A 27,668-nucleotide genomic window follows, 5' to 3' on the forward strand; every position below is an offset into this window, starting at 1 on the left:
TGCTTCTGTGCTGGGGATGGAGGGGCGGACGGGCAGGTGTGCATTTTCCCAGCAGTCCCTAACAACAGGAGAGAGGAAGACCACAAGCTACAGCCCTGTGCCAGGATCTTGGGATGCCGGTCAGGCGTCAGCGCTTGGCCCCCTTATTACAGCCTTAGCAGTGGTGGTGATGGTGATTATTGTGACAGAACTTGCAGGAGAATTACCTGCAGCTTCTCTGTGCTGTAAGTACGTCACACTTTTAGTTGTATAGTCTCGTTTAATCCCGCCTCAGGGCCTTTATTTTTGATGGTCCCTCTGCCAGGAATTGTTTTCTCTAGTTCTTCACATGACTGGCTGCCTCACTTTCTACAGATTGCCCCTTAAACAATACCTCTTCACAAGGTCCTCACAGACCACAGCAAATAAATTAACACTTTGGCACCTCTTTCCCCATTCTCTCTGTTTTCATTCACGAACACTATCTACCTCAAATTTACATAGATAGTTGGATATAAGTAGTGTATAAAAATATATAATTCACACACACACATATATAGTTTTTTGCTTATACAAAAGCAAAAATGTTTGCCTGACTACTCCAGAATTATTTCCATGTACACAGAAGTACTTTTCTCTTCACCACCTTTATTTATCACCTAAAAAAATGATGCCTGACATGTATTGGGCAATTAATAAATATTGGTTGGATGATGAAAAAAATCCTCTTAATCCAGTGAGATGGAGACTATTGTTTTCTTTAATTTTCAGATGAGAAAATTAGGGCTTGGAAAGGCAAAATTATGTGCTCAGTCTCAAAGATGGTAAGCATCTGAATCAGGATTCAAACCCGAGACCAGCTCCCTTAACCAGCATGCCATCCATATTCATTGGCAGTGATGTGAACAGAAAAACTGTGGGCGTGAAGGCAGCCTGATGAGCGCAGTGGTTTAATGAGCTGGGGAAGCTACGAAGGGAGCCAGGAATGTGTGGACAGTGAACATCTGACCAGTAGAGGCTGGGCAGATCCAAGTGATTAGAACCCGAGAAGGGGAGAGGGCATGACCTTAATGATGGGGTAGGGGGTTAAGAATCAACCATCTTAGAGGCCGTTACTGAGAAGATGAGAGACTCTTACTATGGGATGTAGTGTAAAACTAAGGCCAACCTCTGACCCAGGCAGACAGGTTTTCCATGCCTTTTTCTTTTTCCCTGCAGAATAGTAAATATCAAGATTCATCAGAGACAGACAACAAGCTAAATACTCATAATGCTAAGAATGCAACATGACATAGGGCAAATGGTTAGATCATTTGGTGCTGGTTTCATGGAATATCCTTTCTAGATTTTGAGCGCAGCCCCTCCCCAACACCTCTGGGGCACTTCATTAGGTGAAGTCGTGGGTCAACTGTGTCTCTGATCCCTGATCCCACATTTATTTTAGGGATTAAAGAATGGGGGAAATAGGAAATAAGAGATACTCAAAACATTTTCTCAGATCTTTGGCCCTGGGTAGCATGAAAAACAACCGAATGCTGTACTGTCCATGGGCCCTATGTCTATAAGCTTTCAACCATCAGCCTGCTCAGAGCACCAGGAGCAGATAAAATTGCCAACAATTAGAACTCAGAGAACACCCTTATATTATTTCAACTGTACTAGAAGATAGAAAAAACTTTTATATTGCTCTGCCTATTTTATGAAACAAATACAGTTTTGATAGAATTTAATAAAATAAACATATATATATTTGTTAATGTATCATCAAATAGTAGAATTCAAGGACAGTATATTATACAGAAACTAACCACTAACATGCACTAGAAAAATGATCAAATAATTATTTCAAAAGATGTTAGAAGGTTATCAGTAAAATTTAACGTTTATTCCTGATTAAGATGTTCAAGGAAAAAAGCATTAAGGAAAACGTAATCATGTTCAGAGAAGCGGGGAAGGATGTATGAGTCTAGAAAACTATAATAATAACAACTATAACAAAAGCAATAGCAGCAACATTTGAAATCTTGGACAAGAAGTTTGTATTTATAAGGTCTAAATAAAGGGACAAGCTGGAAGAAATAAAAACATATTTTTTTTGGTAACAAATATGGTTAAATAGCTAAAAGTATCCAAGGAATTCAATCAAAAGAAAGTTAGAGCAACAACAAAAAAGTCCTATAAGCAATGATTTCAAAATTATAGGTACAAGACATCGGTTTTTTAAAATCAAATTTATCTCTAAGTATTAGAAAATACAGTAAAAGAGCTTCTATTTACAGCAGAACCAAAACAAACTGCACTCAAGATTTAGCATTTGTGGCATAACGTGCTTATCAAAGAAAATTTTAAAACACAATGAGAATAATAAAAAAAAAAACATAAATGCATGGAAAGCTAAACTTGACTGCTGTTTGGGAAAACAGAATATAGTAAAGATAAAAATAAGCTGCTATAAAGAACCAATATAATACCAATTAAAAGCCTCACTGTATTTTTATAAAGCATGACATGTTGGTTGTGACATTCAGCTGCAAGAGTGATCAGGTAAGAATATCAGAGAGTTTTTTAATAAATAATTATGAAGCAAATGAGTAGATAACTGTAATGCTAGCATATCAACCCTAACAGGTTTTAAAACATAACAGACCAAAATGATGGGTATTGGACCTTATAATATTAGGATAAAACCTGAAAATTCATTGTTCAACTTATTTTTAGGAACTGTCTGGGGATGAACCACTCTGTGCTATTCTAGGGGCTAGGTATAGAGCCCAAATAAGCCCAGAAAGGTCCCCACTGTCATGGAGAAACAGAAAACTTAACAAGTCAATGGATAAGTGGCAGGATAATTTCAGAGGTTAAGAAGTGCAGTGAAGCCCACAAGTGATGGATTGAGGACTGCTTGTGAGAGCTGCTATTTTGGATTTGGCAATTAGAAAAGGCCTCTCAGAAGAGGTAGACTTCTGTGGGGACAGAATGGGGTTTTCAAAAATAAATTCACTTGATTTTATTGTCAATAAAGTTGCCTTGAGGGACCTCCTATGTGCAAAGCTGGGCTAAATGCTATTGTGACATGGATGATGCATAGATTAACTTCACAGTTTTAACTTGAACCTTGCTCTTTGGGATTTTATGATCTACGTTAAACACAGAGACTGGGAGAAAATATTTGTAATGTATATGATAAGAGGTTGGAACCCCTTGGAACACATTAATAAGGAAAAGAACAATGGAAAATTGGGCAAATAATGACAATTCAGCAAAAGGAAAATAAAGTCCAGAAGGCCCATAAATATAAGAAAAAGCACTACTTAGAAAATAAAGAAATGGAAATTAAAACAGGAAGGTATAAAATCTTGCCAGTTATTATAGAAAAAAATGAAAATGGCCAGGGTCATCCAGTGTAATCAAAGGTGTGGGAAGTGGACGTTTCTGTATCTTGGTGGTGGGATATGGGTAAGACGAGCCCTTTTGCAGAGCAATCTGGTAGAAATTTCTTAAGATTTTAAACAAGAGAATCTTGAGTCAGAACAGGAATCAGTTCTATGTAAACTGAAGCGCAAAGGCCTAAAAGCACTATATATAGGGATGCTGCTGCAACAATGCTTTTAAAAAATTAAAAGGGAAATATCCTGTAAACCAATCAGTAGTGGCAATGAGTGAATAGACCACCATCAATACAGAATATGGCATGCCTTGTGGCCATTAAATAAACTCTTCACATAAATGAAAGGGGAGTTGAATGAGTCTGTAAAAAGTGAGAATCCACCTCCTTATAGATACTATTAGTATAAATGTAGAAAAAGACTGGAAGGACACACAGCACACTGCCAAAACCAGTAACATCAGCGGTGGGGAATCTAAGTTTAGGGAGAGGGAAAGGGGACTTTCAGGTTTTATTTTGTACACTTTTAGAAGAGAAGGAAAATTTCAACCAATCAATTAAAGAAACAAACTATTATTTGTCCCAGCTGGGAAGGGAAATTTTCTGTTTCTGAATATTAAAGGAATGTTACATCAGCCCCGAGGTGGATGTTTTCTGATCCAGTCATATTTTTGAAAAGCATGCCAAACCAAAATGCAATTAAATAAATATCCCACCTTAGGAAAAATGTATGTGACATGCATAACTGAAAAATGTATAAATAATATAAACATATAGCCACTTCAGATGGTTTTTTGGAAGGAGGCACAACATAATTTTCCATGTAAAATATATGTGAAGTTAATACAACCAAACAGCATACCGAGATGTCAATGAAGGTGAATAAGAGATAAATATGTCATGAGGAAATACAGGGTATTCACATGGAAAGCGTATTTTCAGTCTCACTGAGAAGAGCTGTATATTGAGCGACAGATAAGACTCCTAACATTTAATTCAAGCTATATGTTGAGCACAGGGCTTCCCTGGTGGCTCAGCGGGTAAAGAATCTGCCTGCAATGCAGAAGACCAGGGTTTGATCCCTGGGTTGGGAAGATCCCCTGGAGAAGGAAATAGCAACCCCCTCCAGTATTCTTGCCTGGAGAATCCCATGGACAGAGGAGCCTGGCAGGCTACAGTCCATGGGGTCGCAAAGAGTCAGACATGAGTAGGTGACTTTCACTTCATTTCATATGTTGAGCACACACTATGTATATCAGATATGCTTTACATGAAGCACCGCACTTTAATCCTTACTCTTGCCAGCTTACAATGTAGATGGTATCCGCCTCTAGCGATGAGGAAAGAGAGGCACAAAGAGGTTAGGTAACTTAACCAAAGCCACACTCCTCTGGTAAGCAGAGGAGACAGGATTCAAAGCCAGGACTGTTTCAAAAGTCCAAAGTCTGACCTAACCTGCTATCTGATCTCCTGTAACCAGAAGCTCAAAGTCAATGTCGGTGGGAAGTTTGCGTCTGCAAAAGCACACTCACATACAGACTGCCTGCTTTATTTTTTGAGTCAGCTATCTGGGGTACCTCTGGGTCCCGGAAGCTGGCAGGACCAGGCTGGGACTTTGCTCTAGTCTTGCCTTCAGACTACAATTGTCTCTGTGGCAGAACCTGCTCCAGTCGTTGCCACACCCAGAGACTAAGCCTTGTGTGTTCTGGGTTAGAACTTTGCAGAGGCCTTTGTGACCACGGGCCTGGTCGTTGCCTTGGCACCACGGCGGCTGGGGCTGGGGCCTTCCAGCATACCCTGAAGCCCACTGCACTTCCTACCTGCTCAGGGTCCTGTAGCATCTTCAGCACTCAGGCACATCGTACCCTCCACGCTTCATTTCCTCGGCTCCCTCGCCTTATCCCTTCTCCTTCCTGTAGCTTAGGCCACAGGCTCCTCTCATCCCTCCCCGCCTCCTCCCGGCATCCAGGGCGTCCCCACGGCTGCCCTCCCCGGCAGCCCCTCCATGAGCCCGTCTTCCTCCTTCCCAGTCTCCGCCCTCCCCCTGTCCCCTCACACTCCTCACTCTCAGTTGCTTTCTTCCCACCAGGTGATCTGGGACAGCCATATCCAGGGAAAACCATGGGGCTTAGAGGGAAAAAAGGGACCGTGACCCCTCATGAGCGGAATCCAAACCCAAGACCTACGAACAGCCCTAAAATGAGTAAAAAAAAAGTGAAGAGGAGAAAAAAGAAGAAAGATTTGGAGGAGCTGAAGCAGGAAGTAGTCATGGTGAGGACACCTGAAGAGGGTGCTGACAAACTGCCCTCCAAAAACCTCCCTCAACCCTCAGCCTTCTAACCTCTAACCCTCCCCCTGAGAGTGCATCACACGGGCAGGGCCTCCCCTCTTCCCCATAAACGTCTCCCCTGGAAATGATGTGTCACCACCTGCCCCTCAGTGGCTCTACTGTCTCCTCAGGATGATCACAGATTAACCTTGGATGAGCTGAGCGCCAAGTATTCTGTGGACCTGAGAAGGGTGAGTGGAGGAGTTCCCTGAGGCGGGCAGAGCCTCTCCATCCCCAATCCTGAGGCTCCCAGGACAAAGGCGGAGCTGGAACTCTAGCCCCTGACTTGAGGGTCAATGCTCTTATCCTTAACCTGCACCTGGCCAAGGGCACACATTCTGAAAGAGATGACAATGCTAACTACTCCAAAGAGAGCTCAGGATTAGAGCAAAGAATGAGGACCGGCTAGGGCAGCACTCTCAAACCTTTGTCCTGGGGACCCATTCACACCCTTACAGATTATCAAGGATTCCAAGGAGCTTTGACTTATGTGGGTTACATCTATCAGGTTTCCCCGGTGGCTCAGCCGTAAAGGGTACATCTGCAATTCAGGTGTCGACGCGAGTTGGATCCCTGGGTCAAGAAGACCCCCTGAAGGAGGGCATAGCAACCCAGTATTCTTTCCAGGAGAATCCCATGGACAGAGGAGCCTGGTAGGCTGCAGTCCACGGGGTCGCAAAGAGCTGGACACGACTGAGCGACTAAGCCTAGCTCGCATCTGTCATCTATATTTATCATATTAGAAATCAAAATTAAGAAAATTAAAAAGTATTTCCTAATTCGTTTGTAAACAAGAGTAAAGCCATTATCTATTAGTACGAATATTTTTATGTCAACTGCTTTTCAAAGCAAAAAAATTAGTGGTATTTTACATTTTTGCAAATCTAACATCTAGCTTTCTAGTAGAAGGCTGCTGGATTCTCATATAGTTTCAGCATTAACTCTATTGTGCTACCACATGCCCTGTAGCCTTGGGAAAATTCTACTCTATACTCAAGAGAATGTGAGTGAAAAGACAGACAACAGCTCAGTGTTATTGTGAAAATTGTTTGAGAATTCCTTCATGGCCCAGTGGTTAGGACTCTACTTGTGTTAAAAGAAAAAAAATTGCTTGGCTTCGAGGATCCGCTCTGCCCAGAAAGCATCTCAGGACCCTGTAGGTCCCCAGGCCGTACTTTGAGAACTGCTGGTTTGCCAGCAAAACCATATATTACCGCTGCCATCACTTTACTGTTGCTGCTCTTTCTACTGGAACCACTAACACAATGATCACAAATAAACAAAAGCCCTGGAAACGTAAGTTCCTCTGAGCACTAGAATCTCTTCATTGGAGGGTCTTAGAGTGACCATCTGGTAACCAGAGATGAGCATAGGGGACGGGTCCTGTTTTTATTTAAATTGTATTTTTCCAGGGGAGGTTGGGGAGTGGCTGATGGATATTTAAGAGAGCTAATTTCTTCTTCTTCTTTTTTTTATTACAATCCTCTAGCAGGTTTTACTCTTATTGTCACTCAGGAAAAAGCACACAAGATTACGCACCAGGCTAGAGAGAGGATCTACAATCTCATGTATCTAGTTGCTTGTTTGTTTTTTTCTATTTCCAAGTTAAAGAATCAAAGTGTGGATATCTGCATGTTATAAGCATATGCATTGTATCTCATCATTCCATTAGCCTGGCACAGTGTATTATAAATCGTTTATATGCATCTCCTCACTGGAGATGGAGTTCCATTAGGCCCAGCATCAGTTTTACTCACTTTAGCACTCTACTGTTGTACCTGTCCCAAGACAGGTGTTCAAAAGATTTGTGAATCAACCCATAAACTAAAAATCCTTCCTGAGTAAGGAGGCTAAATAAGATCCTTCTGTAATGCAAGTTTTAGAATCCCACTTATGTAGGAAGAACTTCCAGGCTGACCCTTGGAGAACTTTACTGGTCTCTAGACTTATCCTGGGGCTATAAATGGCAGATCTGAGTTCTGAAGCCAGGTTCTCCTTTGTGACAGCTGCTTTCTTCTCATGGTTCTCCCTTCCTCCCTATTTCTTCTCTACACAGGGCCATAGCCCTGAAAAGGCGCAGGAAATCCTGACTCGAGATGGACCCAATACACTTACCCCTCCCAAGACCACTCCAGAATGGGTCAAATTCTGCAAGCAGCTGTTTGGCGGCTTCTCCCTCCTACTGTGGACTGGCGCTATTCTTTGCTTCGTGGCCTACAGCATCCAGATGTATTTCAAGGAGGACTCCACCAAAGACAACGTGAGTCTGTTCAACCACTGCTGCCCAGGCTCTGCTCAGTCCCTGCCACTCTTCTATTCAGCAGCCTAGCACTCCAGAAGTCCTCAGGTCCAAATCAATATACTCCCAGGAGTTGCTAAGAGAGCTTTGGTCCCTCCTGGTTTCCCTTTTATCTAGAAAGCCTCTTTAAAAAAAAAAAAAATCTTGGATATTCCCTGGCAGTTCAGTGGTTAGGACTCCACAGTACTGCAGTGCTTCCACTGCAGGGGGCACGGGTTTGATCCCTGCTCAAGAAACTAAGATCCTGCCAGCCATGTGGTGTGGCCAAAAAAAGAAACAGAAAGCTTCTGTCTCAGCTCCCTGAGATACAGAGTTCTCTCTAGAAACTTGCTCTCCTTTGATGATCCTCATGACTGATCATCAAAGCACTTTGTTGTCTACTCTCTTTCGCAGAATTTTAATCTCTCTCCTTCCTATCCATCTCCTCACTAGCCCCCACCCCCTGTGAGTAGCCTTTCTGGAGAAGAAAAGATGGTGCTTCTTGGATCTGGAGTTTTGCTGGCTCCAAATTGTAGCTTGGGGTTCCTTTAGCAGGAAGCTGAAAGAGCCAGGCTGTCTCAGACTCTGCTCAACCCCTGTGCTCTCCTGCCGAGTCCCATGGTTTCCTCCACCTAGAGAAATGGCTATTACCTTTGCAAACTGACTTTCTGAGAACGAAGAGGAAGGAAAGAACCAACTGATGAGCCCTTGGTTTCCCTACCCGCAGCTGTACCTGGGCATCGTACTAACCGTCGTGGTCGTCATCACTGGCTGCTTCTCCTATTATCAGGAGGCCAAGAGCTCCAAGATCATGGAATCTTTTAAGAACATGGTACCTCAGGTAGGATTCATATGGAAGGATCTAGTGAGAGAATGTGTTAGAATGTAGCCAAATATATGACTTTTATGTACCTTGAAGAATTGTACCCTACCATGAGTGAATTGTGTGAGGCTGATAATGAGGGTGAATTCATTTAAGTATCCTGTCTGGCTTTAAGAGTACCCTGAGAAAAACACATCACCTTTGGAAGTTGTCTGGTTTGAAATGCGTAATCTGAATCTAATGAGCATAATGAAAGTGAAAGTGTTAGTCGCTCAGTGGTTTCTGACTCTTTGCAAACCCACTGGCTGCAGCCTGCCAGCTCCTCTGTCCCTGGAATTCTCCAGGCCAGAATACTGGAGTGGGTTACCATTCCCTTCTCCAGGAAATCTTCCCCACCCCGGCATCTAACCCAGGTCTCCCGCATTGCAGTGGATTCCTTACCGTCTGAGCCACCAGAGAAGTCCAATGAGCATAATATGAAACCTCAAATCTATTGGGGATCTATCCCCCCAAAAGTAAGGTGGAGGCACAGGCGGTTGGGGAAGGCAGATTCTTAAAGACAAAGAACAGCTATGGAAGTGATGCAGATTAAAGGAGGCTAAATGGACATGACAGCTAAATCTGACCCTAGACCAAATCCTATGCTGGAGCAGAAAAAAATGCTGTAAAGGATATGTTGGGTCAATTGATAAAACTAGAATGCAGACAGCAGGTGAAAGTATTGTGTCTATGTGAACTTTACTGAGTTTGATAACCATTTTATGGTTATTTAATACCCTAATTCTTATGCTTGCATGCTTAGTCACTAAGTCATGTCTGACTTTTTGCAACCCCATGGACTACTGTAGCCCACCAGGCTCGTCTATCCATGGAATTTTCCAGGCAAGAATACTGGAGTGGGTTTCCAGTTCCTTCGCCTAATTCCCGGGAAATGCACATTGAAGTATGTATGATAAAAGATCATGATTTATGTGGGGACTTCCCTGGCAGTCAGTGGTTAAGACTTCATCTTCCAATGTAGGGGGTATGATTCGATCCCTGGTCAGCGACCCCACATGCCTCACAGTAAAAAAAAAATAACAAAATGTAAAACAGAAGCAATATTGTAACAAATTCAATAAAGACTTTAAAAATGGTCCACATCAAAAGATATAATATTTTTTTTACAAAGATCATGATGTATGTAACTTGCCCTCAAATAGTGTGGGGGGAAAAAGTTCACATAGACACATGCAGAGACAGAACAGATGACAGAGCGAATAGGGTAAAATGTTAACAGATGAATCTGGGCAAAGGTTATATAGGTGCTCTTGGTACAATTTTTATTCTTGCAACTCTTCTGAAAGTTTCGATTATTTTCAAATAAAAACTTTCTAAAGACCCTGGAAAACATGGCAGCAGGAAGACGTTCCTAGGTAGAGGGCTGGAAACTTGAAGAGGGACAGGCTCCAGATTTTGCCAATGACATGGTCATGTTCTAGCATTTTAGCCCGGGATCTTCTCCCTTTGATATCAACAGAACTTAATTCCTTCCTTGGGTAAGAGTTCAGGGGAAAATGTTTTGGTAGAATGAAGTGGGAGTTTGGAGACTATCAGTGTCTGCTGCCTAGCAAACCACCCTAAAAACATAGCGGCTCAAAACAACAAACACAGTACTTCTCACTGTGGCTAGGCTGTTCTTCTGATCTGGGTTGAGCTTAGCTGGTGCTGGATGGTGTTAGATGACCTCATTGACATGTCTGGGGCTTCAGATGAGATGTCATGGACATCTGGGCCTTTCTCCTTATAATCTCTCTTCCTCCAGGAGGTTAGCTTGAGCCCATTCAATATGGTGACAGAGGGCAAGCCCCAGTGTACAAGCATTTTTTAAGCATCTGCTTGCATTACATTTGCTAATGTCCTATGGGCCAAAGCAAGCCATTTGGTCGAACCTAAGTGCAGAAATGAAGAGGTAAAATCCCATTCCTTCAAGGGATATAAGTGAGAGGAGCATCAAAGGGCCCTGCAGACAGTGATGGTAAGAATTTGCAATCTACCAAAGTGATCTGCGCAAATGATGTAGTGAGTAACAGTGGGAATCAGAGGACAGGAGACCAGGAACTGGATGGGAATGAGAAAAGAGCTCTGGAAATGACCCTGCCCTGTCTTCCCACAGCAAGCGCTGGTCATTCGAGGTGGAGAGAAGCTTCAGATCCCTGTGCATGAAGTGGTCGTAGGAGACCTGGTGGAAGTTAAGGGTGGGGACCGAATCCCCGCTGACATCCGGCTCATCTCTTCAGAAGGATGTAAGGTGAGGGGGTGTGAAATGCTGTGGAAGGAGGCCAACTGTGGTCTGAGAGCACTGCGGTGACCTGGGCTCAGTTAATGAATTACCATCTTATTCGGAACCTTGAGAAGTCACAAGAGCAGATCTGAGGTTACAGTGGTGTGCAAGTTTCTGTTTCTGTCTGCATGTCGATAACGATGATGCTGGTGGCAGAAAAAGATGTGTCATCTGTGTAAATCTTTTTTCCATTCTCGCTTTACGACCCTCCTCTCTTCCATCCCAGGTGGACAACTCATCCTTGACAGGAGAGTCAGAGCCCCAGTCCCGCTCCCCTGAGTTCACCAATGAGAACCCTCTGGAGACCCAAAATATCTGCTTCTTCTCCACCCACTGTGTGGAAGGTGAATGTCAAATCATAAGTAGCCTAGATTCAAAAGTAAAGATTGATGGTGGTCACCTAAGGTGGTCCAGTGGTTAGGACTCCGATAGTCCGCTGCAGGGGGCACAGGTTGGAGCTCTAGTTGGGGAGTTAAAAAAATGCCAAAAAAAAAAAGAAGCAGCAAAGGTTGAAACAAAGATTTCTAGAATTCTCTATCATCTAAAGGTAGTAGGGAATGTAATAGCCAGTAAATAGTCTACATTCTTTGTCACTCATGTCACTTACGATCTTAAATCAAAAGTCAAAGCCATCATTTCCACATTTGAACAATGATGATACTGAAAGTCACTGCTCCATAAATTTTTATGTGGGTTAAAGAAGATAATACATATAAAATGCTTAGCACAAGGCCTAACACATTTTAAGTGCCCTGTAATTGTAGCTATTTTTATTCTATGTAGTGAATGAACTGTGGTCTATGAGCTGAAAATAGCATAGAAGGGAAGAAAATTATTCAGCCCTGCTAAGTCATTCTTCTCCTGAAGTAAACCCTAACTTCTCTTCACTATCCCAAGAGAGGGTACTGACTTTAGAGATTTGAACTTGCCCCAGAGCAAACAGCTAGGTAGAAAGGTTGAACTTTCAGGCATGAGTCTTTCTGATTAAAAAATAAGAGCTATCTCTATAATATGTTGCTCTTCTGGGTGATTCTGACTGTAACTTTAATGGTAGGAATTTGGAAGAATTATTGTAAGCAAAGAACTTTGTGGGGCCCTTCATTTCAAGCCACATAGCTGAGTGGTCTACATCCTGTGTGTGGAGTTGGCATCCTGACTTAGGGCCCAGAAGCCCCACTGTTATGGCCTGTGCCAGCCAGCAGGGGTCAGACTGGCCCCAGCCAGCAAACCGAGCCATGCTGACCGCTGGGCAGCGCTCCTGTCGGTAGGGGAAGCAGGGCTGTCCTCTGAGCTCCAGGATGCCTGGCAGCGACCCGCTCTCTCCCATGAGGTGCCAGTGGAAACCCCTCCCATCTCGGTCTCAACTCCAGATGCTGCCAGATGAGTCCTGGGGGGCAAATTGAGAAGCCCTGGGTTAGAGGATGGGGGCTTTTGGAACGTAGGATTCCAGCAGAAGGGTACCCACTATGCCTGGGGCTCAAGAAACTCTTCAGCTGCCGAGGACAAGATGAGAAACATGCAGGCAATAGGAGATACTTAGATTAAGTGCAACAAAGACAAAGACCTTGACGGTGAAGGCAGTTAGGCAATAAAATTGGCTATCTCTGGAGAACTGTGAAATCTGAGATTTTTCAGACTAGGAGACCCTCACTTGTACAAATGAAACGTAAAGAGAGCAGAACGTAATAACCTCTCAGAGACCCTTGAGCTTCCACCTTGTTTTTGACCATTACAGTTTTCTCTATGTAGGAACCAAATCCAATAGCCTTCCCCATTCAGACTTCCCCCTTCATCCACAGGGACAGCCCAGGGGATTGTGATCGCCACCGGAGACTCCACCGTGATGGGCCGTATTGCCTCACTGACCTCCGGCCTGGCAGTGGGCAAGACCCCCATTGCTATTGAGCTGGAACACTTCATCCACACGATCACAGCAGTGGCTGTCTTCCTGGGTGTCACTTTCTTTGGGCTCTCACTTATCTTGGGCTACACCTGGCTGGAGGCTGTCATCTTTCTTATCGGCATCATCGTGGCCAATGTGCCTGAGGGGCTGCTGGCCACCGTCACAGTGAGTAACCAGGGTGGAGGGTGGCTCCCCCAAGGAAATGAAATCACTCGTATTTTCTTTTGTGGCTTCACCTCTCAAGTGCAGAGTACTCCAATGCATATACGGATGTCAAATCATTTAGTTCCCAAATTACGCTGACTTCCTCCACCCGTATTTCTGGTGCCTTCTCTCTTTAGTGAGAAAAGAAGTGAGTTATGATGCAGAAAGCATTAGACTATAAATCACCCAGAGTGAGTTCCAGTCCTGGGTGGTGAACCTGGCCAACTTGCTGCACTCCAAGGCCTCAATGTATTAGGATTATAGAATCCTACTAGTAAGGACTTCAGAGTTCATAGAAATTCAACCTTTCAACCAATGCCAAATCTCTTGTATAAAATATGTAGGAGATAATGATGATTTCTAGTAATGGGAAGCCCACCCCCCTTTTATCTGACTTCATTTCATTGCTGGAGTGCTCTAGTTAGATTTCATTATGTTGAATTATATGATTCTCTGTTTGGTCCTAGATTTCTCATCTGAAGGAACACAAAATAAATCGATCCTCTCTCTTCTACAAACCTATCCTTTACATTTTTTTGCAGTAGCCATTATGTCCCCTCAAACTCTCCAGGTTGGGAGGCCAAAGAATCCCTTTTACCTTAGTCCTTCTTTCTGGGACATGATCTTCAGACCCCTGTCTTGCCGATCACCTGTTTGGGGCATGTGCTTCTTTATCAATATCCTTCTTAAAATGGAAATGAGAGCAATATCCAGGGTGTGGCTGGACCAGCACAAAAACATCAGGACACATGATGTTATGTAAATAAAAATTCCACAGTTAAAATTCTGTACATAACCACAGCCTAAGAATTTATTCGCTTTTAAAATAACCTTGCCACATGCCTGGTTTTCACTTGAATTATGCTTAACAAAAATCTTCTGGTTTAAGTGTATTTCTCAAGTCCTTTTAATGCTACAACAGTCCTGCTCAGTTTCACCATTCTCTCCTCTTCATTCTTTCTTTAAACTATTGGTGCAATCCTCCTCCACCCACAGCATCTTATACCACAGTCAAAGGTTAGCCCTCAACGTGGCCCTTGGAAAGACCAGACTTGAGAAAGAGGTGTGGTCTGAATTTGAATGGAGAAAAGGCTGTGGAAAGAAAAGATGAAAGGATCAAGGGGGAGAGGAATATTCCAGAAGGAATAGGAGATCATTGTCTACACTACCCTGGTAAAGGAATGCACTCTTTTTTTGAAACTCTGCCATACAGTACAAACCAAAATCACTTTCCTAATTTCCTTTACTGTGGCCACAGATGGGAGTTTTAAAGATTAGGTGACGACAAAAGGGAAATAAGTACCAAAAATTACAAGAGTAACAAAAATGATCAGGTTTCCAAAACCACAGAGTGCTGTGAGGAGCAGAGCTCTCCTCTTCATTTACACCCCTCTCCCCTCCTCCTGGCCTTAGGTGTGTCTGACCCTGACAGCCAAGCGCATGGCTCGGAAGAACTGCCTGGTGAAGAACTTGGAGGCGGTGGAGACGCTGGGCTCCACCTCCACCATCTGCTCCGACAAGACGGGCACCCTCACCCAGAACCGCATGACCGTCGCCCACCTGTGGTTCGACAGGGCCATCTATGAGGCCGACACCAGTGAACAGCAGACCGGTGACTGGCGGCATTGGTGGTCAGGGAGTGGAAGGATGTGGGAGACGTGATGGGTAGCTGAAAGGGCATGCTAAGTCCAGACAGGGAGGAGAGAGCTGGAAAGGGAGAGGAGAGCCAGGAGGCCTGGCGAAAAGGAAACGTCTCTGCGGAGTGTCTGGATGCTGAACGGGATGTGAATAACCCCCCGCTTTAAACTCGCCTGTTCCCGCCCTGCTCACTGTTCTGTTCTCTCCTCAGGGAATCCATTTGCCAAGGGCTCTGACACCTGGTTTATCCTGGCCCGAATTGCTGGCCTCTGCAACCGGGCTGATTTTAAGGCGAATGAGGAGAACCTTCCCATAGCTAAGGTGTCAGGCCCAAGGGGGTAGAGGGGACTTCAGTGTCCAGCATGTAACCTAAATCTCTCTTTCCTGGCCCTGGGTGATGCCCCCCAGCAGCCTCCCCATTCTGCCCCTCTACCTTGTTACCATCGGCAAACCCACGTGCCACGCCTCCCAGGCTTATTATACCAACCCCATCCTGGCAGCGGGCGACAACAGGAGACGCTTCTGAGTCCGCGCTCCTCAAGTTCATCGAGCAGTCCTACAGCTCTGTGAAGGAGATAAGAGAGAAAAACCCCAAGGTGGCAGAGATTCCCTTCAATTCTACCAACAAGTACCAGGTACAGAGCCGACCAAGGTAGGAGATAGCAGCGGGGACGGGCTCGTCATCTGGAGAAGGGGGCGCTTTGCCTCTGCCTTTGTGTCTGAGCTGTGGAACAAGATACCGTGTGCAACTGGCACCCCAGTTAGGAGGAAGGCTCATCTTAAGGGAAAGTGCATGTATGTGCACGTGCTAAATTGCTTCAGTCGTGTCCGGCTCTTTGCGCCCCTGTGGACTGTGGCCTGCCAGGCTCCTCTGTGCATGGGATTCTCCAGGCAGGATTACTGGAGTGGGTTGCCATGCCCTCCTCCAAGAGATCTTCTCAACCCTGGGATTGAACCCGAGTCTCCTGCGGCTCCTGCATTGCACCGGGAAGCCCAAGGGAAAGTGGTGAACAGTAAAAGGCAGACATAGATGATAAAGGAAGAGGTGTTCAGCCCTAAGCAGTCTTTTTTTTTTTTTTTTCAGCCCTAAGCAGTCTTGAGGCTACGTCACTGTGCAGCGAGCTAGTCATGAAGTAGTCTCTGAAATGTCCACAGGCAGCAAAGGCTGGTTGGGTGTCTCTGCGGCAACTGTTGAGACTTGCTGCTGCAGAATATGCTAGATTTGTCTGTCACTTCCCTGAGTACCGTATCTCACAAGTCATCAAATATTTCTTTTCATTCCATGCCTGCAGTTCTAGCAGCTGCCATCAGGTAGGCGGTCAGGGCTCTTCTGACTGTGAAGCTGCTTTTGCAGGGAGGTGTGACGACAGGAGAAATGCAGGGGGAGGGCAGTGGTGGCCTCACAGTGAAATTCATGAGAGGAACAGGAAGCCCAGCACTTCCCTCCCATGGGGGAACACTGGCACCCTTTGAGGGGTCTGGTGGAAAGGCAGGAACAGTGGCATCACCGTTGGGGTGGGAGCTCGGCTAAGGTTTGATTTGCTTAGAATAGTGAAATTCTCTAAATTCATGCAATACCGTAAAGGTCATTCAGGTGTGGATAACAGAAAAGAAATGAGGCTCCCAAAAGTCAGTTTGGGTTTTGAGTCTTAAAAACACATCAAAGGGCTCTCAATTCACAACACATGTACTAGAACTAGAATAATACAGAGAAGATTAGTATGGCACCCAGATGACAGGCAAATTCATGAAGTGGTCCATGCTTTTATATTTAAAAGTTGCTTAAAAGAATATATCTTAAAAGTTTTTGTCACAAGAAAAACATTTTTTTAACTAAAAATAACATAATAAAAGCTATATAGATCCTTTTAAAAAAATTACCTATACTTTCACACTGAATGCTGAACAAGTAAAAGCTTAAGAAACAGACCTGTAGGTTTTTTGTCTCAACTGGCTTTTCGTCAGTGAAATAAGATAGGTCTCCTAGGCCCAAACTGCAAACTTATTTCCATTTTTTCCTGATGTTTAGTGGCCTCACTAACCAGACAGGAATTTTGTGCTTGGCAAGGCCCAATTAAAGCCTTCAACTGGAAAGAATTAGGTACCTCTCCTTCCACAAGATTCAAAAGAAAAGCAAAACATAGTTATGACATTTGTTGGGATATCCAACAAAATAGCGATCTTTCCCCTAGATGACTATGTTAGACGCCTTTTCTGAACTATTGAATATCAAGTTCAAACAGCAAAATCTTCCTCTACACCAAGTGTGCTCGGCCAGTCTGCAAGCTGCCAGCTCTGGTGGGGCTTGCCTGGGGCCCCAGAAAACCCCTCTGACTCCTTTCTCTCCCTACCCATAAACAAGCTGCTTTATCGGCTTGCTCTCTGCTCTCAGGGCAGTCAGAGGACCTGATATGCAAGGGACATCTTAGCCTATTGGTCGTTTGCAAGGCCTGGTCTCTCTCCCTCTCTGAGACTGAAATGAAAGGAAGAAGCTTCTCAGTTCTGACATTTCCAGTTTCTCCCATCTTTTTCACCCATAATTTTCTATCAAGGTGTGAGTTTTGTGTGTGTGACTAAATTACCAGCTTAAGCAGGTCTTGCTGTCATCTCCAATAATCTCCAATAGATAGTCAACAAAGGGGGTTTTTTTAAGTGCTCAGAAAATTAAGCTTTTAAATTGTTTTTTACAGCTTTCTGCTTACATGAGTTAAGGTTTTCCCTTTTAACTGCTTAAGCATATTTTGAATAAAATAGTTTTTGGAAAGTTTCCCGAGGAGACATTGTAACCACACTTTACACCCAGGTTTCCCATCTGGCTTCTCTGGGGCCAGTGCGGCCTGGCTCCCTCAGCACCGCAGGCTCAGTTCCTCTCCGGGTGCTGAGTTTGTTACCCGACAGGTTACGTAGCAGGAATTTCATTAGAGGAACATCAGAAATAGTTCCTTGCTCAGATCAGATGACAGGAAAATGAAAACTGAAACTGATCTTCTCTGTCCTTCAGGCTCCCGTCATGGCTGTGCCCTCTGCTCCCCCACTGAGCCACAGGGACCCCCAACCCCCTCTCAGGGGCCTCGTCATGTTTCCAGGAGACAGTGGCCAGGGGGCTAGAATGGCTAACCATTGTACTTTACAGTTTTCAGTATATTTTTTTTTTTTGGTTTGGAGATGTGTTCTGTTTACTGGTAAAAAAAAAAAAAATTTCATAAACACAAAATAATAGCACATTCAACATATAAATAAAATTATCAAAGATGCAATTATACAAATTTTACTGGTAACATGTGGAAAATAGTTTATTTACCATTCCCCAAAATGAACATAAAAATATTCGAATCCACCACTATTTAGTGTAAAACTAAACAAATCAGAATGCTGGAAGAGTTTAGTAACTCAAAGCGAATAGATACCCTTATTCTTGTAGGGAAAAATTAAAGACAGTATTAATAAAAATGAAGCAACAGTCATAAATATTAAATAGAATATCACCAAATACGCAATGACAGAGTTAACAAAGAATTTAGAACATAGGCTGGTTAAGAGAGCTTGGATTCTTCCCTGGATTGCTTCCACCTTCTAGCTATGTAATTCTGGACACAGCTTAAGCTTAGTTTTGTCATCTATAAAGAAATTTATAGTACCTACCCCACAGGGAAGTAGCTGGGAGGATTAAAATGACAATTCACGTAAAGCACTTGGAACAATGCCTGGCACATAGTAAGTGCTCAATAAATGTTACTATTATTATTCATCCTAGTCCCATCCTTCAGGCTCAACCCATCATGGTAAAGAACTGTCAATGTTTTTCAATATATTCTTCATTAATACTCTCTCTCTTTTATAAAAGCCAAATGAAGTGGGCATCGCAGATCTTTTACATTTTCTCAAAGGATGCTAAGGTTTGCAGAGGTTGAGTGGACAGACCCGAGGTCATAAAGCTAAGAAAGCATTCCTGCTGGTCCGAGAACACAGGTGTTCGGCTCTAAGTTTTCTTTCCTGTTCAGTGTGCTGTCTCCACTCTCTAGCCACTCAGGCAGAGAGGAAGCCAGGGGACAGACTGCCTGGGCTGCCCTCAGCTCCAAGTATGGCTAAGACAATAACAGAGATTCGTGTGCAAACAATACCAGGCTGTGGGGTCCTACAAAGGAGGGAGGAGTTCGACCAAAGAGCAGATATGACTGCAGGGAGGAGGGCTGTGCTGGGTCAGGAGACAAGGGAAATGGAGGTATGACACAGCTTAACTTTGCTTCTCTGACCCAACCCTCGCTCTCGCCTCTTTCCATCGAAGCTTCCTCTCCTCTCCCTAGGTGTCCATCCACCTTCAGGAAGACAACTCCCAGGCCCACGTCCTGATGATAAAGGGGGCACCTGAGAGGATCTTAGACTTGTGCTCTACTTACCTTCTGAAAGGGCAGGAGTACCCAATAGACGACGAAATGAAGGATGCCTTCCAAAACGCCTACTTGGATCTGGGAGGTCTGGGGGAACGTGTGCTAGGTGAGGCGGCTGTGGGAGAAGCCTTTGCAGTGACGTCAAAACTTTCATTATTTGTGGGGTGAAGAATCTAGGAGGTTGGGGCAAGCGGGCAGAGACATAGTGGAATGACTACTGGTCCCATCTTCTGTCCCTCTCCAGGGTTCTGCTTCTTGAATCTGCCTAACACTTACTCCAAGGGATTCAAGTTTAACACCAGTGAAATCAACTTTCCCATGAATAACCTTTGTTTCGTGGGGCTCATCTCCATGATTGACCCTCCCCGAGCTGCCGTGCCTGATGCTGTGTGCAAGTGCCGAAGTGCTGGGATTAAGGTAAGTGCCGGAGCAATCCAGACACCCCTCACCTATCCTAACCTGGATCAACAGTAGGAAACCTTGGACAGGGTAGGTTTTTCATTTAATTGAGCTGACTTCTGCTTCCTTGAGCTTATAAGTTTTAGTCTTGAGAGAACTTTATAGTGTGTCCTCTGTAGTTAGAATCCTGTCTTGAATTAGAATCACCAGGGGATGAACACAACATTGTAAATCAACTATACTTCAATAAAATTAAAAAATAAAACGGGATCGCCAGGGGAGCTTTAAAACTCTGATACCTTGGCCACACTCCAGACCCCTTCAAGTTTCTAATTGGGAGCCAGGTATCTGTATTTTTCAAAACTCTCCTAGAGATTCCAGTGTGCAGGCAGGTTTGAGAACCTAAGCCCTAGGAGAGTGCTTCTCAAACTGATGTGCATTGAATAGCCTGGGGCTTTTATTGGAATGCAAATCATTTTTCAGTAAGTCCAGAAGTCCCCAAGATTGCGTATTTCTGACAAGCTCCCAGGTGATGCCATTGCGGCTGGTCTGCAGGCCACACTGGAAGTAGCGAAGTGCTAGAAGATGTCATAAAAATGTACTGCTGAGTGGGTTGTCAAAAGGGTGAAGCCAAGTGGGCTGGGGTCCTGGGGCAGACATTTGAGAGATTGAGGGACTGAGAGCTGGGCCCCTCAGCGGATCTGACTCGGGGTGAGCAGCTGCCATAACAGGTGTATGTCCAGGAGCAAGAGCTAGAAGTTGAAACGAAGTGGTCTGAGAGCAAACCCAGAGATGGGAATTCCCCTTCAGTCAGAAGAGGACTTGGGACTTCACGGAGTAGCAGCAGTAAAATTCCTCTAATGCTGAGATGCTCTGTATTCCACTTTCCCAGGTCAAATTCTACCACTTGTTGCTGCTTGTTTGTTTGCTTTTGTATTTTGGCTGGCATGCGGGATGGTTCCCCGAGCAGGGATCGAACCCAGGGCTCTGCAGTGAAAGTGCCAAATCCTAACCACTAGGCCACCAGGGAACTCCCTCCAAGGTCAAATTGTAAGACTCCTGCACATCTTCATAGATTAGGTATTGTCAGCTCTCTGCTCACACTTGATATTCTGGAATATTTAGGAGAGCAGGTTGGAGTTGGGGTGGGGCTGGAAGTATTTAAGGAGAACTGGCTGCTCTCTGTCAGAGTTGACTTCATCTTGACCTTTAACCATTGGCGGTTTGTCTATGAGCAGTCTGGGTCTCGCTAAGTACCATGATCAGTCACTGCAGTGGGAACCGAGGAATGGATAGAGGAAACCATCCTGAGTGAATTCGCTGATTACTACAAGATGCTTTGGGGTGGAACAGTGGTTCATTATAACACATCTGCACAGGGTAACCGTACATCTTGACAGTCCTCCACAGATCGACAACATCGTACTCTGGTAGATAAATGGAGAAGGGGTTCATTTCCTTTTTCTCAGCTTCCAGGTGGGCTGCCGGGATGAGAAGTATAGATATTATGGAGGTAGTCTAAAGTTTACTTCATCCGGGAGTTTATGGATCTCTTTAGCAAGAAGGAGAGTTATAATTGTGTCCACAGGTGGGGAGGCCCACCCAGGAGACAAAGAATGGACCTGAGGCAGGGTGCCCGCCGGCGCAGGACACGCTCACGGCTGGAGAGGCGAGATAGGTCACAGTCCGAAGGGGATCCGGGCGGGTCTGGAGTTGGCACCTGAAGTACAAAGGCTGGTGCTTCCTGGGCCCATTCTAGTTCTGGGCACAGGTTAACATTTTTATTTCTTACCTCTTCTGGACCCGAAGCTGACAGAAACGTGGCTGGCCTGGTGAGGAATTCTGCATCACTCTCTTTTCCCTCTCCGGGAGTGTAAGATGTACACAGGAGGCCGTCCTGCAAGGAGGATGAAGTGTAGTGGTTATACAGGGGGCTGGGTTTCCCAGGCGGCTCAGTGGTGAAGGACCTGCCCGCCAGTGCAGGAGACCCAGGAGACTCAGGCTTGACCCCTGGGTCAAGAAGATCCTCCAGAGAAGGAAAGTGCAATCCACTCCAGTATTCTTGCCTGGAAAATCCCATGGACAGAGGAGCCTGACGGGCTACAGTCCCTGGGGTCACAGGGCGTGGGACAGGACTGAGCACGCACACAGAGCGTTGTCCCAGCAGTGAGCACCCTCCAAGGCTAACTCCAAAGTGGTGTTGATGCAGAGCTGACGGATGTGATGAAGCTGTTGAAACAGGCTGGATAACAGCTGCAGGGCAGCAAAAATTTTTTTACAATTGACGGTGGGACTGGTGTTTCTCAGATAGTCATGTGTTCAGGCCTTAGGAACGAATGATTTTTAAAAACTAAAATAAGGGACTTCCTTGATGATCCAGTAGTTAAGACTCCACACTTCCATGCAGGAGGTGTGGGTTTGATTCCTCGGGGAACTAAGATCCCACATGCTGTGTGTAGCATGGCCAAAAAAAGAAAACTAAAGTAAAATTATCCCATTATGGAAGGGGAGTTGGTGGGGAATGGATTTGTGTATATATATGGCTGAGTCTCTTTGCTATCCACCTGAAACTGTCACATTATTAATTGGCTATGCTGTTATTTAGTTGCTCAGTCCTATCTGACTCTTTTGCAAGCCCATGGCCTGTGGCCTACCAGGCTCCTTTGGCCATGGGATTCTCCAGGCAAGAATACTGGAGTGGGTTACCATGCCCTTCTCCAGGAGATTTTCCTGACACAGGAATCAAACCCACATCTCTTATGTCTCCTGCATTGGCAGGCAGGTTCTTTACCACTGAGCTACCTGGGAAGCCAATTGACTCTACTCCAATATAAAATGAAAAGTTTTTTGTTTAATAAAGAATACCAAATCATTAAAAATAAAATGATCCCATCGTATCTGCCACTACCTGAGGCCCTTAGCAGTATGAGGCTACTTGGCCCTGGCTATGAATTCAGCCTCTTCCAAGAACTGCAGCTGGGCAGCAAGCACCTGAAGTTAAGGTTACCAGCACTGGAAGCTCTCTCTCAATGGGTCTGATCTGGGGGAAGAGGGCCCAAGGGAACAAGGAAGGCAGCTTGCAAGAGTGCGTGGGAACACCAGAAATACAGTCAGCATCAAGAAGTGAGACATGACATTTCTTTAGTACTTGACGAATTCCAGAAACTACTAGATACCTTTTATTTTGAAGGGAGCCATTCTCTTCTATTATATGAATGCATCTCAATGTTCTGCGAAATTGTGTCCTAGGAACTCACTCTTGGGGTGACGGACTTTGTTTTTATTTCTCCGGGCTAGCATAGAGGTGGTACTTCCAGAAACTGCTGTAGAACAGTAGTTCTGGTCAGGCAGGGCTAGGTACAACTGTCCTACAAGTCATTATTAATGAGCTACTGGGAAGCGTCCAGGGCACTGTAAGCCTAAAAAGCCATCACTGAGGACTCAGTCTGAACCGCACCTGGAATCTTTGGTGAGGTTTCCTCCTAGATGCTCCCTGCGGCCCACAGGCCGAGCTTTGTGAGGCCCCAGTGCCCCACAGCCGAGCCAGGGCATTGGAAACAGATGAGGGGGAACTGCTCATAGCGCACCTTGCCTGAGTCTCTGGGAATCCCAGCTTAGTTAGCACTTCTCCCAGAAAGCCAGCAGTGCCAGTATGGAATGAGGAGGGCTCATGGGAAAACCCCTTCAAGGCTTATTTCCACGCTCTGGGAGTGAATAGACGGACCTTTCTGGGACCTCTGTCCTCAGTTCAGCCACAGTCAGATAGTTTCCTTCTCCCTCCCACCAAAGCCTGAGAATTATGTGCTTAGAGGGCACTTGGGAACCATGGGCAGTGGTTCCCAGGAAGCAATGCTTCCTTCATGCTATAATTGCTTGTTGATGGATTACTCTGCGCTAGGAATTATGCTAAGCTGGAAACTTAACATGAATCACAGGCATGGCCCCATGCCCTCAGAGTTCTCAGTCTAGCAGAGGAGAGAGCAGACAAGCCATCACACACAGACAGTGTGCGGAGGGTCAGGAGAACAGAAGGCTAGAAGACCACACGCATGGGCACCTGACCTCTGGGGAGGAAAGGGGTAGGACTAGGCTGGGCCCAGGTTCCCGGGAAAGGGCCAGAACCCAGGGGCACAAGGAGGCCGTGCGAAGAAGAGGGGGAGAGTGAGGATCAGAACGCACTTGGGTCTGGATGAAAGTTTGCTAGGCAGGTGGATTCTTCCAGGTGTTCCTTTACTGCCATTGCTCTAGGGGTTGGTGGAGGTTCCTTTAAAAACTAGGAATAAAACTACCATATGACCCAGCAATCCTACTACTGGGCATATACCCTGGAGAAAACCATAAAGCAAAAAGACACAGGCACCCCAATGTTCATTGCAGCACCATTCACAACAGCCAGGACATAGAAGCAACCGAGATGTCCATCGACAAATGAATGGATAAAGAAGTTGTGGTCCATACATACAATGGAATATTATTCAGTCATTAAAAGGAGCAAATTTAAGTCAGTTCTAGTGAGGTGGACGAATCTAGAGCCTGTAATACCGAGTGAAGTAAGTCAGAAAGAGAAAAACAAATATTGTATATTAACACATATATTTGGAACCTAGAAAAATAATACTGATGAACCTGTTTGCAGGACAAAAATAGAGATGCAGACAGAGAACAGACTTAAGAGACACAACAGGGGAAGGAAAGGGTGGGACACATTAAGAGCAGCGCTGAAACAGCTACATCACCGTATATAAAACTAGTGGGAAGCTGCTGTGTGACACAGGAAGCTCAGCCTGGTGCTCTCAACCTAGAGGAGTGGGAAGGGGTGGGAGGTGGGATGGAGATTCAGGAGGGAGGGAGTATATGTACACTTACGGCTGACTTGAGTTATTGTGTGGCAGAGACCAACACAACATTGTAAAGCAATTATCCTCCAATTAAAATGATAAAATAATTTAAAAAAAAGAGGCAGAATAGCTTCTGGAGCGATACATGAAATTCTGAATATAGTGTGCTTGTGCGTGCTGAGTTATGTCAGACTCTTTGCAACCGCATAGACTGTAGCCTGCCAGGCTCCTCTGTCCATTGGCTTTTTCAGGTAGGAATAAATACAAGACTGGGTTGCCATTTCCTTCTCCATCTGAAGACAGTACACTCAAATCCCTGATTTATTCATGGGAAACCAGAGTCCAGTTTGTCCTATGTTTTATGGTCTGATGGCCTTGACCCCCCCGCCCAAGGGTTGAAGCTGACATAGCAAGATTTTTGACTGACAGCCCAAGTTCTTGGGAATGAGCTACTTAAACCCCTGTGGAATGACAGCAGTGATCTCTTAGCTCTTGGAGAGAGAGGTGAAGGACTGGGGACCACCCTGAAGATGACTCTGCTCTCCTTCCCTCCCCTCCCAACCCAGGTGATTATGGTAACAGGGGATCATCCCATCACAGCCAAGGCCATTGCCAAGGGTGTGGGCATCATCTCAGAGGGCGCCGAGACGGCAGAGGACATCGCTGCCCGGCTCAAGATCCCTGTCAGCAAGGTCAATCCCAGGTGAGACCCCAAAGAACTCACACATACCATTTCTCCCCCTCCATCCTTAGCTTGCTCCACCAACTAAGGTTTTCTGTAGGTAGGACACGCATGGTTTACTTACTGAAAAGTAAAACATAATAGGAAAGCGACTATGTCAGTAGGTTTTCAGATGAAGGCAGGCCAAAAAGAAGGTAGGGAAGAGGGAGGAAGAGGTGGGGGGTGGGGATACACTGTGTCGATCTGGGAGAGTGCATGGCTGCGGACACGTGGAGGAGATGGGGTTGAAAGGAGAAACAAGGAGGTTACAGCAAAGGTGAGTCTGAGGGTACCAGGATGCCTGGTGAACTCTCAACACCTGGAACTAACCCTTAGAAATTCCTCTTCCTCAGGGATGCCCAAGCCATTGTGGTGCACGGCTCAGAACTAAAGAATATGGACTCTGAGCAGCTTGATGAGATCCTCCAAAACCACACTGAGATCGTGTTCGCTCGGACCTCGCCCCAGCAGAAGCTCATTATTGTAGAGGGATGTCAGAGGCTGGTAAGGGAGACCAAGGAGGCTTGGGAAGTCACCCAGCCCCAAACCAAGCAGAAGAACAGGTGGGCTGGGCTGGAGAAGGAGCCAGAGAGCATCCGATTGTGAACCCCTGAGACAGGCGTCTCTTTGGGGGCTCCCTGATAGTTCTGCTATCTCAGGAGGTGCAGGAGAAGGAAGGGCCAAGAAGCTATATCAAGAAACAGAAGCTGACCTTTAGGACGGGTCCTGAACCTGACGCAGTAATTATTTCACTCCCTCTGTGCTTCCCCCAGGGAGCCATTGTGGCCGTGACGGGGGATGGGGTGAACGACTCCCCGGCGCTGAAGAAGGCGGACATCGGCATCGCCATGGGCATCGCCGGCTCCGACGTGTCTAAGCAGGCCGCCGACATGATCCTGCTGGATGACAACTTTGCCTCCATCGTCACCGGTGTGGAGGAGGGTGAGGAAGCAGGGTGCCCAGGGTAGGGACTTACTTGGCCCTCAGACTCAGGTGAGACTTGATGCACATTATTCTCATTTCCTTTGCCCATCTTCCAACCTCCTGTACACACTGGGAAAAATCACTGTAAGTCACAATTTTGCAAATTGGATTCAGCTGGTCCTTAGACCATCACTATGTGGAAGCCTATGTGATTGGAGGAAAGTCCAGATTGTCTAGGTGGAGGGCAGCTCTAGTGCAGCATAGTTTGTTTGCCTCTCTCGTGGAGATTCAAGTGGGTCTACTGTAAGTTTCAGGGTGTAGCCACACCCATAAGACTACCCTGTACTTCACAATCTCAGGAGGACTTTCAGGCAACCTGTTGTCTGAATGATGTTGACACATCAAGGTCATTTGGAGCCTGACTGCTTGAGCCAAATCAAGTCCCCTCTTTCACAGAGACAATTCCCATTGGTGAAGCCCAGATTTCTGCTTCCTGGGCTCCCTGATTTCTGCCTGGAGCTATGAATTAAAACCTATTACAATCCATGTAATAATAATGGTTAACATTATATTGAGACCGTGAATGATCCTCAGTATTGAGACCTTGTATAATCCTCAGTATTGTATGTCCACTCAATTCAATAAACTTTTGAGCATCAGCTATGTATCAGGCACTATTCTAGATGCTGGGGATTCAACAATGGGGAGTAAAAAGACACCTCCTTGCTCTCAGGTAACTTAATTTCTAGTGAATTAAGGTAGATAGAAAATAAACTGAACAGTATAATAAAAGAAGACAAGTGCAATGGAAAAAAATAAGTAAAGCAGGGAGTGGAAGGAGGGGTGACACTTTTTTAAAAGGTTGTCAGGGAAGGATTCAAGCCATCTTGCAATGCAGGAGGAATGAAGCTCAGAGAGGTGAGGGGTGCCCAAGATCACAAGTTAGTTATGGCAGAAAATGCAACTGGAACCCACACCCAGGCTTTTTCCATTTCAGCCTTAATTTTTTTTTAATTGAAGTATAATTGATTTACAGCATTGTGTTAGTTTCCGGGGTATAGTGAAGTGATTCAGTTTTATATATATATAATTTTCCCCTTTGATAATAATAAGCTTAGTTTTCCATGTCTGTGAGTCTGTGTCTGTTTTGTAAATAAGTTCATTTGTGTCATATTTTAGATTTTACTTATGGGTGATGTCATGATATTTGTCTTTGTCTGACTTACTTCACTTAGTATGATAATCTCTAGTTCCATCCATGTTGCTGCAAATCCACCCTTAATCTTCTTACGGCTTTTATACTGGCATTCGCAGACATCTCAAAGTATTAACCAGGCCCCAGCCTGCTTAATTTTCAGAGATCAGATGATAGTGGCCATGTTGAATCCAAAAACAGAGTATACAAATTTGACAGGCTTAAGTCATGGCTTTAACTAACAGTCACACAATTTAGAAACAAAACTGGGGCTGCCAAGGCCTAAGACCCTTTCTCGGGCTGAGTGACACTGCTTTGTAGCGGTCTCTCTGCCCAGGAGC

The 27,668-nt window shown here is 45.1% G+C and overlaps 1 protein-coding gene, 1 long non-coding RNA gene and 1 other non-coding gene across 5 annotated transcripts in view; 2 read left to right on the forward strand and 1 right to left on the reverse strand.

Moving 5' to 3' along the window:
- The first annotated feature begins 5,091 nt into the window (after positions 1-5,091).
- Positions 5,092-27,668, forward strand: part of LOC110132069 (sodium/potassium-transporting ATPase subunit alpha-4) — a 31,887-nt gene continuing 9,310 nt past the window's right edge. The window contains exons 1-16 of the mRNA XM_020885189.2: positions 5,092-5,218; positions 5,454-5,635; positions 5,825-5,884; positions 7,750-7,953; positions 8,699-8,812; positions 10,950-11,084; positions 11,344-11,461; positions 12,917-13,185; positions 14,638-14,836; positions 15,074-15,183; positions 15,363-15,497; positions 19,167-19,356; positions 19,495-19,667; positions 25,054-25,190; positions 25,562-25,712; positions 25,982-26,150. Of these exons, the coding sequence (XP_020740848.1) occupies positions 5,486-5,635; positions 5,825-5,884; positions 7,750-7,953; positions 8,699-8,812; positions 10,950-11,084; positions 11,344-11,461; positions 12,917-13,185; positions 14,638-14,836; positions 15,074-15,183; positions 15,363-15,497; positions 19,167-19,356; positions 19,495-19,667; positions 25,054-25,190; positions 25,562-25,712; positions 25,982-26,150 (2,314 nt within the window). The 5' untranslated portion in view covers positions 5,092-5,218; positions 5,454-5,485. The remainder of the gene's footprint in view (positions 5,219-5,453; positions 5,636-5,824; positions 5,885-7,749; positions 7,954-8,698; positions 8,813-10,949; positions 11,085-11,343; positions 11,462-12,916; positions 13,186-14,637; positions 14,837-15,073; positions 15,184-15,362; positions 15,498-19,166; positions 19,357-19,494; positions 19,668-25,053; positions 25,191-25,561; positions 25,713-25,981; positions 26,151-27,668) is intronic.
- LOC139035342 (U6 spliceosomal RNA) lies at positions 16,528-16,629 on the forward strand. Its single transcript, XR_011488009.1, has one exon. It is a non-coding gene; the product is annotated as a U6 spliceosomal RNA (small nuclear RNA).
- The window catches only part of LOC139035161 (uncharacterized), a 34,591-nt gene continuing 25,051 nt past the window's right edge, over positions 18,129-27,668 (reverse strand). For all 3 annotated transcript variants that reach the window (XR_011487720.1, XR_011487721.1, XR_011487719.1), the window contains one exon: positions 18,129-21,546. This is a non-coding gene — a long non-coding RNA (uncharacterized lncRNA). The remainder of the gene's footprint in view (positions 21,547-27,668) is intronic.

The sequence above is a fragment of the Odocoileus virginianus genome, chromosome 5, assembly GCF_023699985.2.
Source record: "Odocoileus virginianus isolate 20LAN1187 ecotype Illinois chromosome 5, Ovbor_1.2, whole genome shotgun sequence".
Lineage (NCBI taxonomy): Eukaryota > Metazoa > Chordata > Mammalia > Artiodactyla > Cervidae > Odocoileus > Odocoileus virginianus.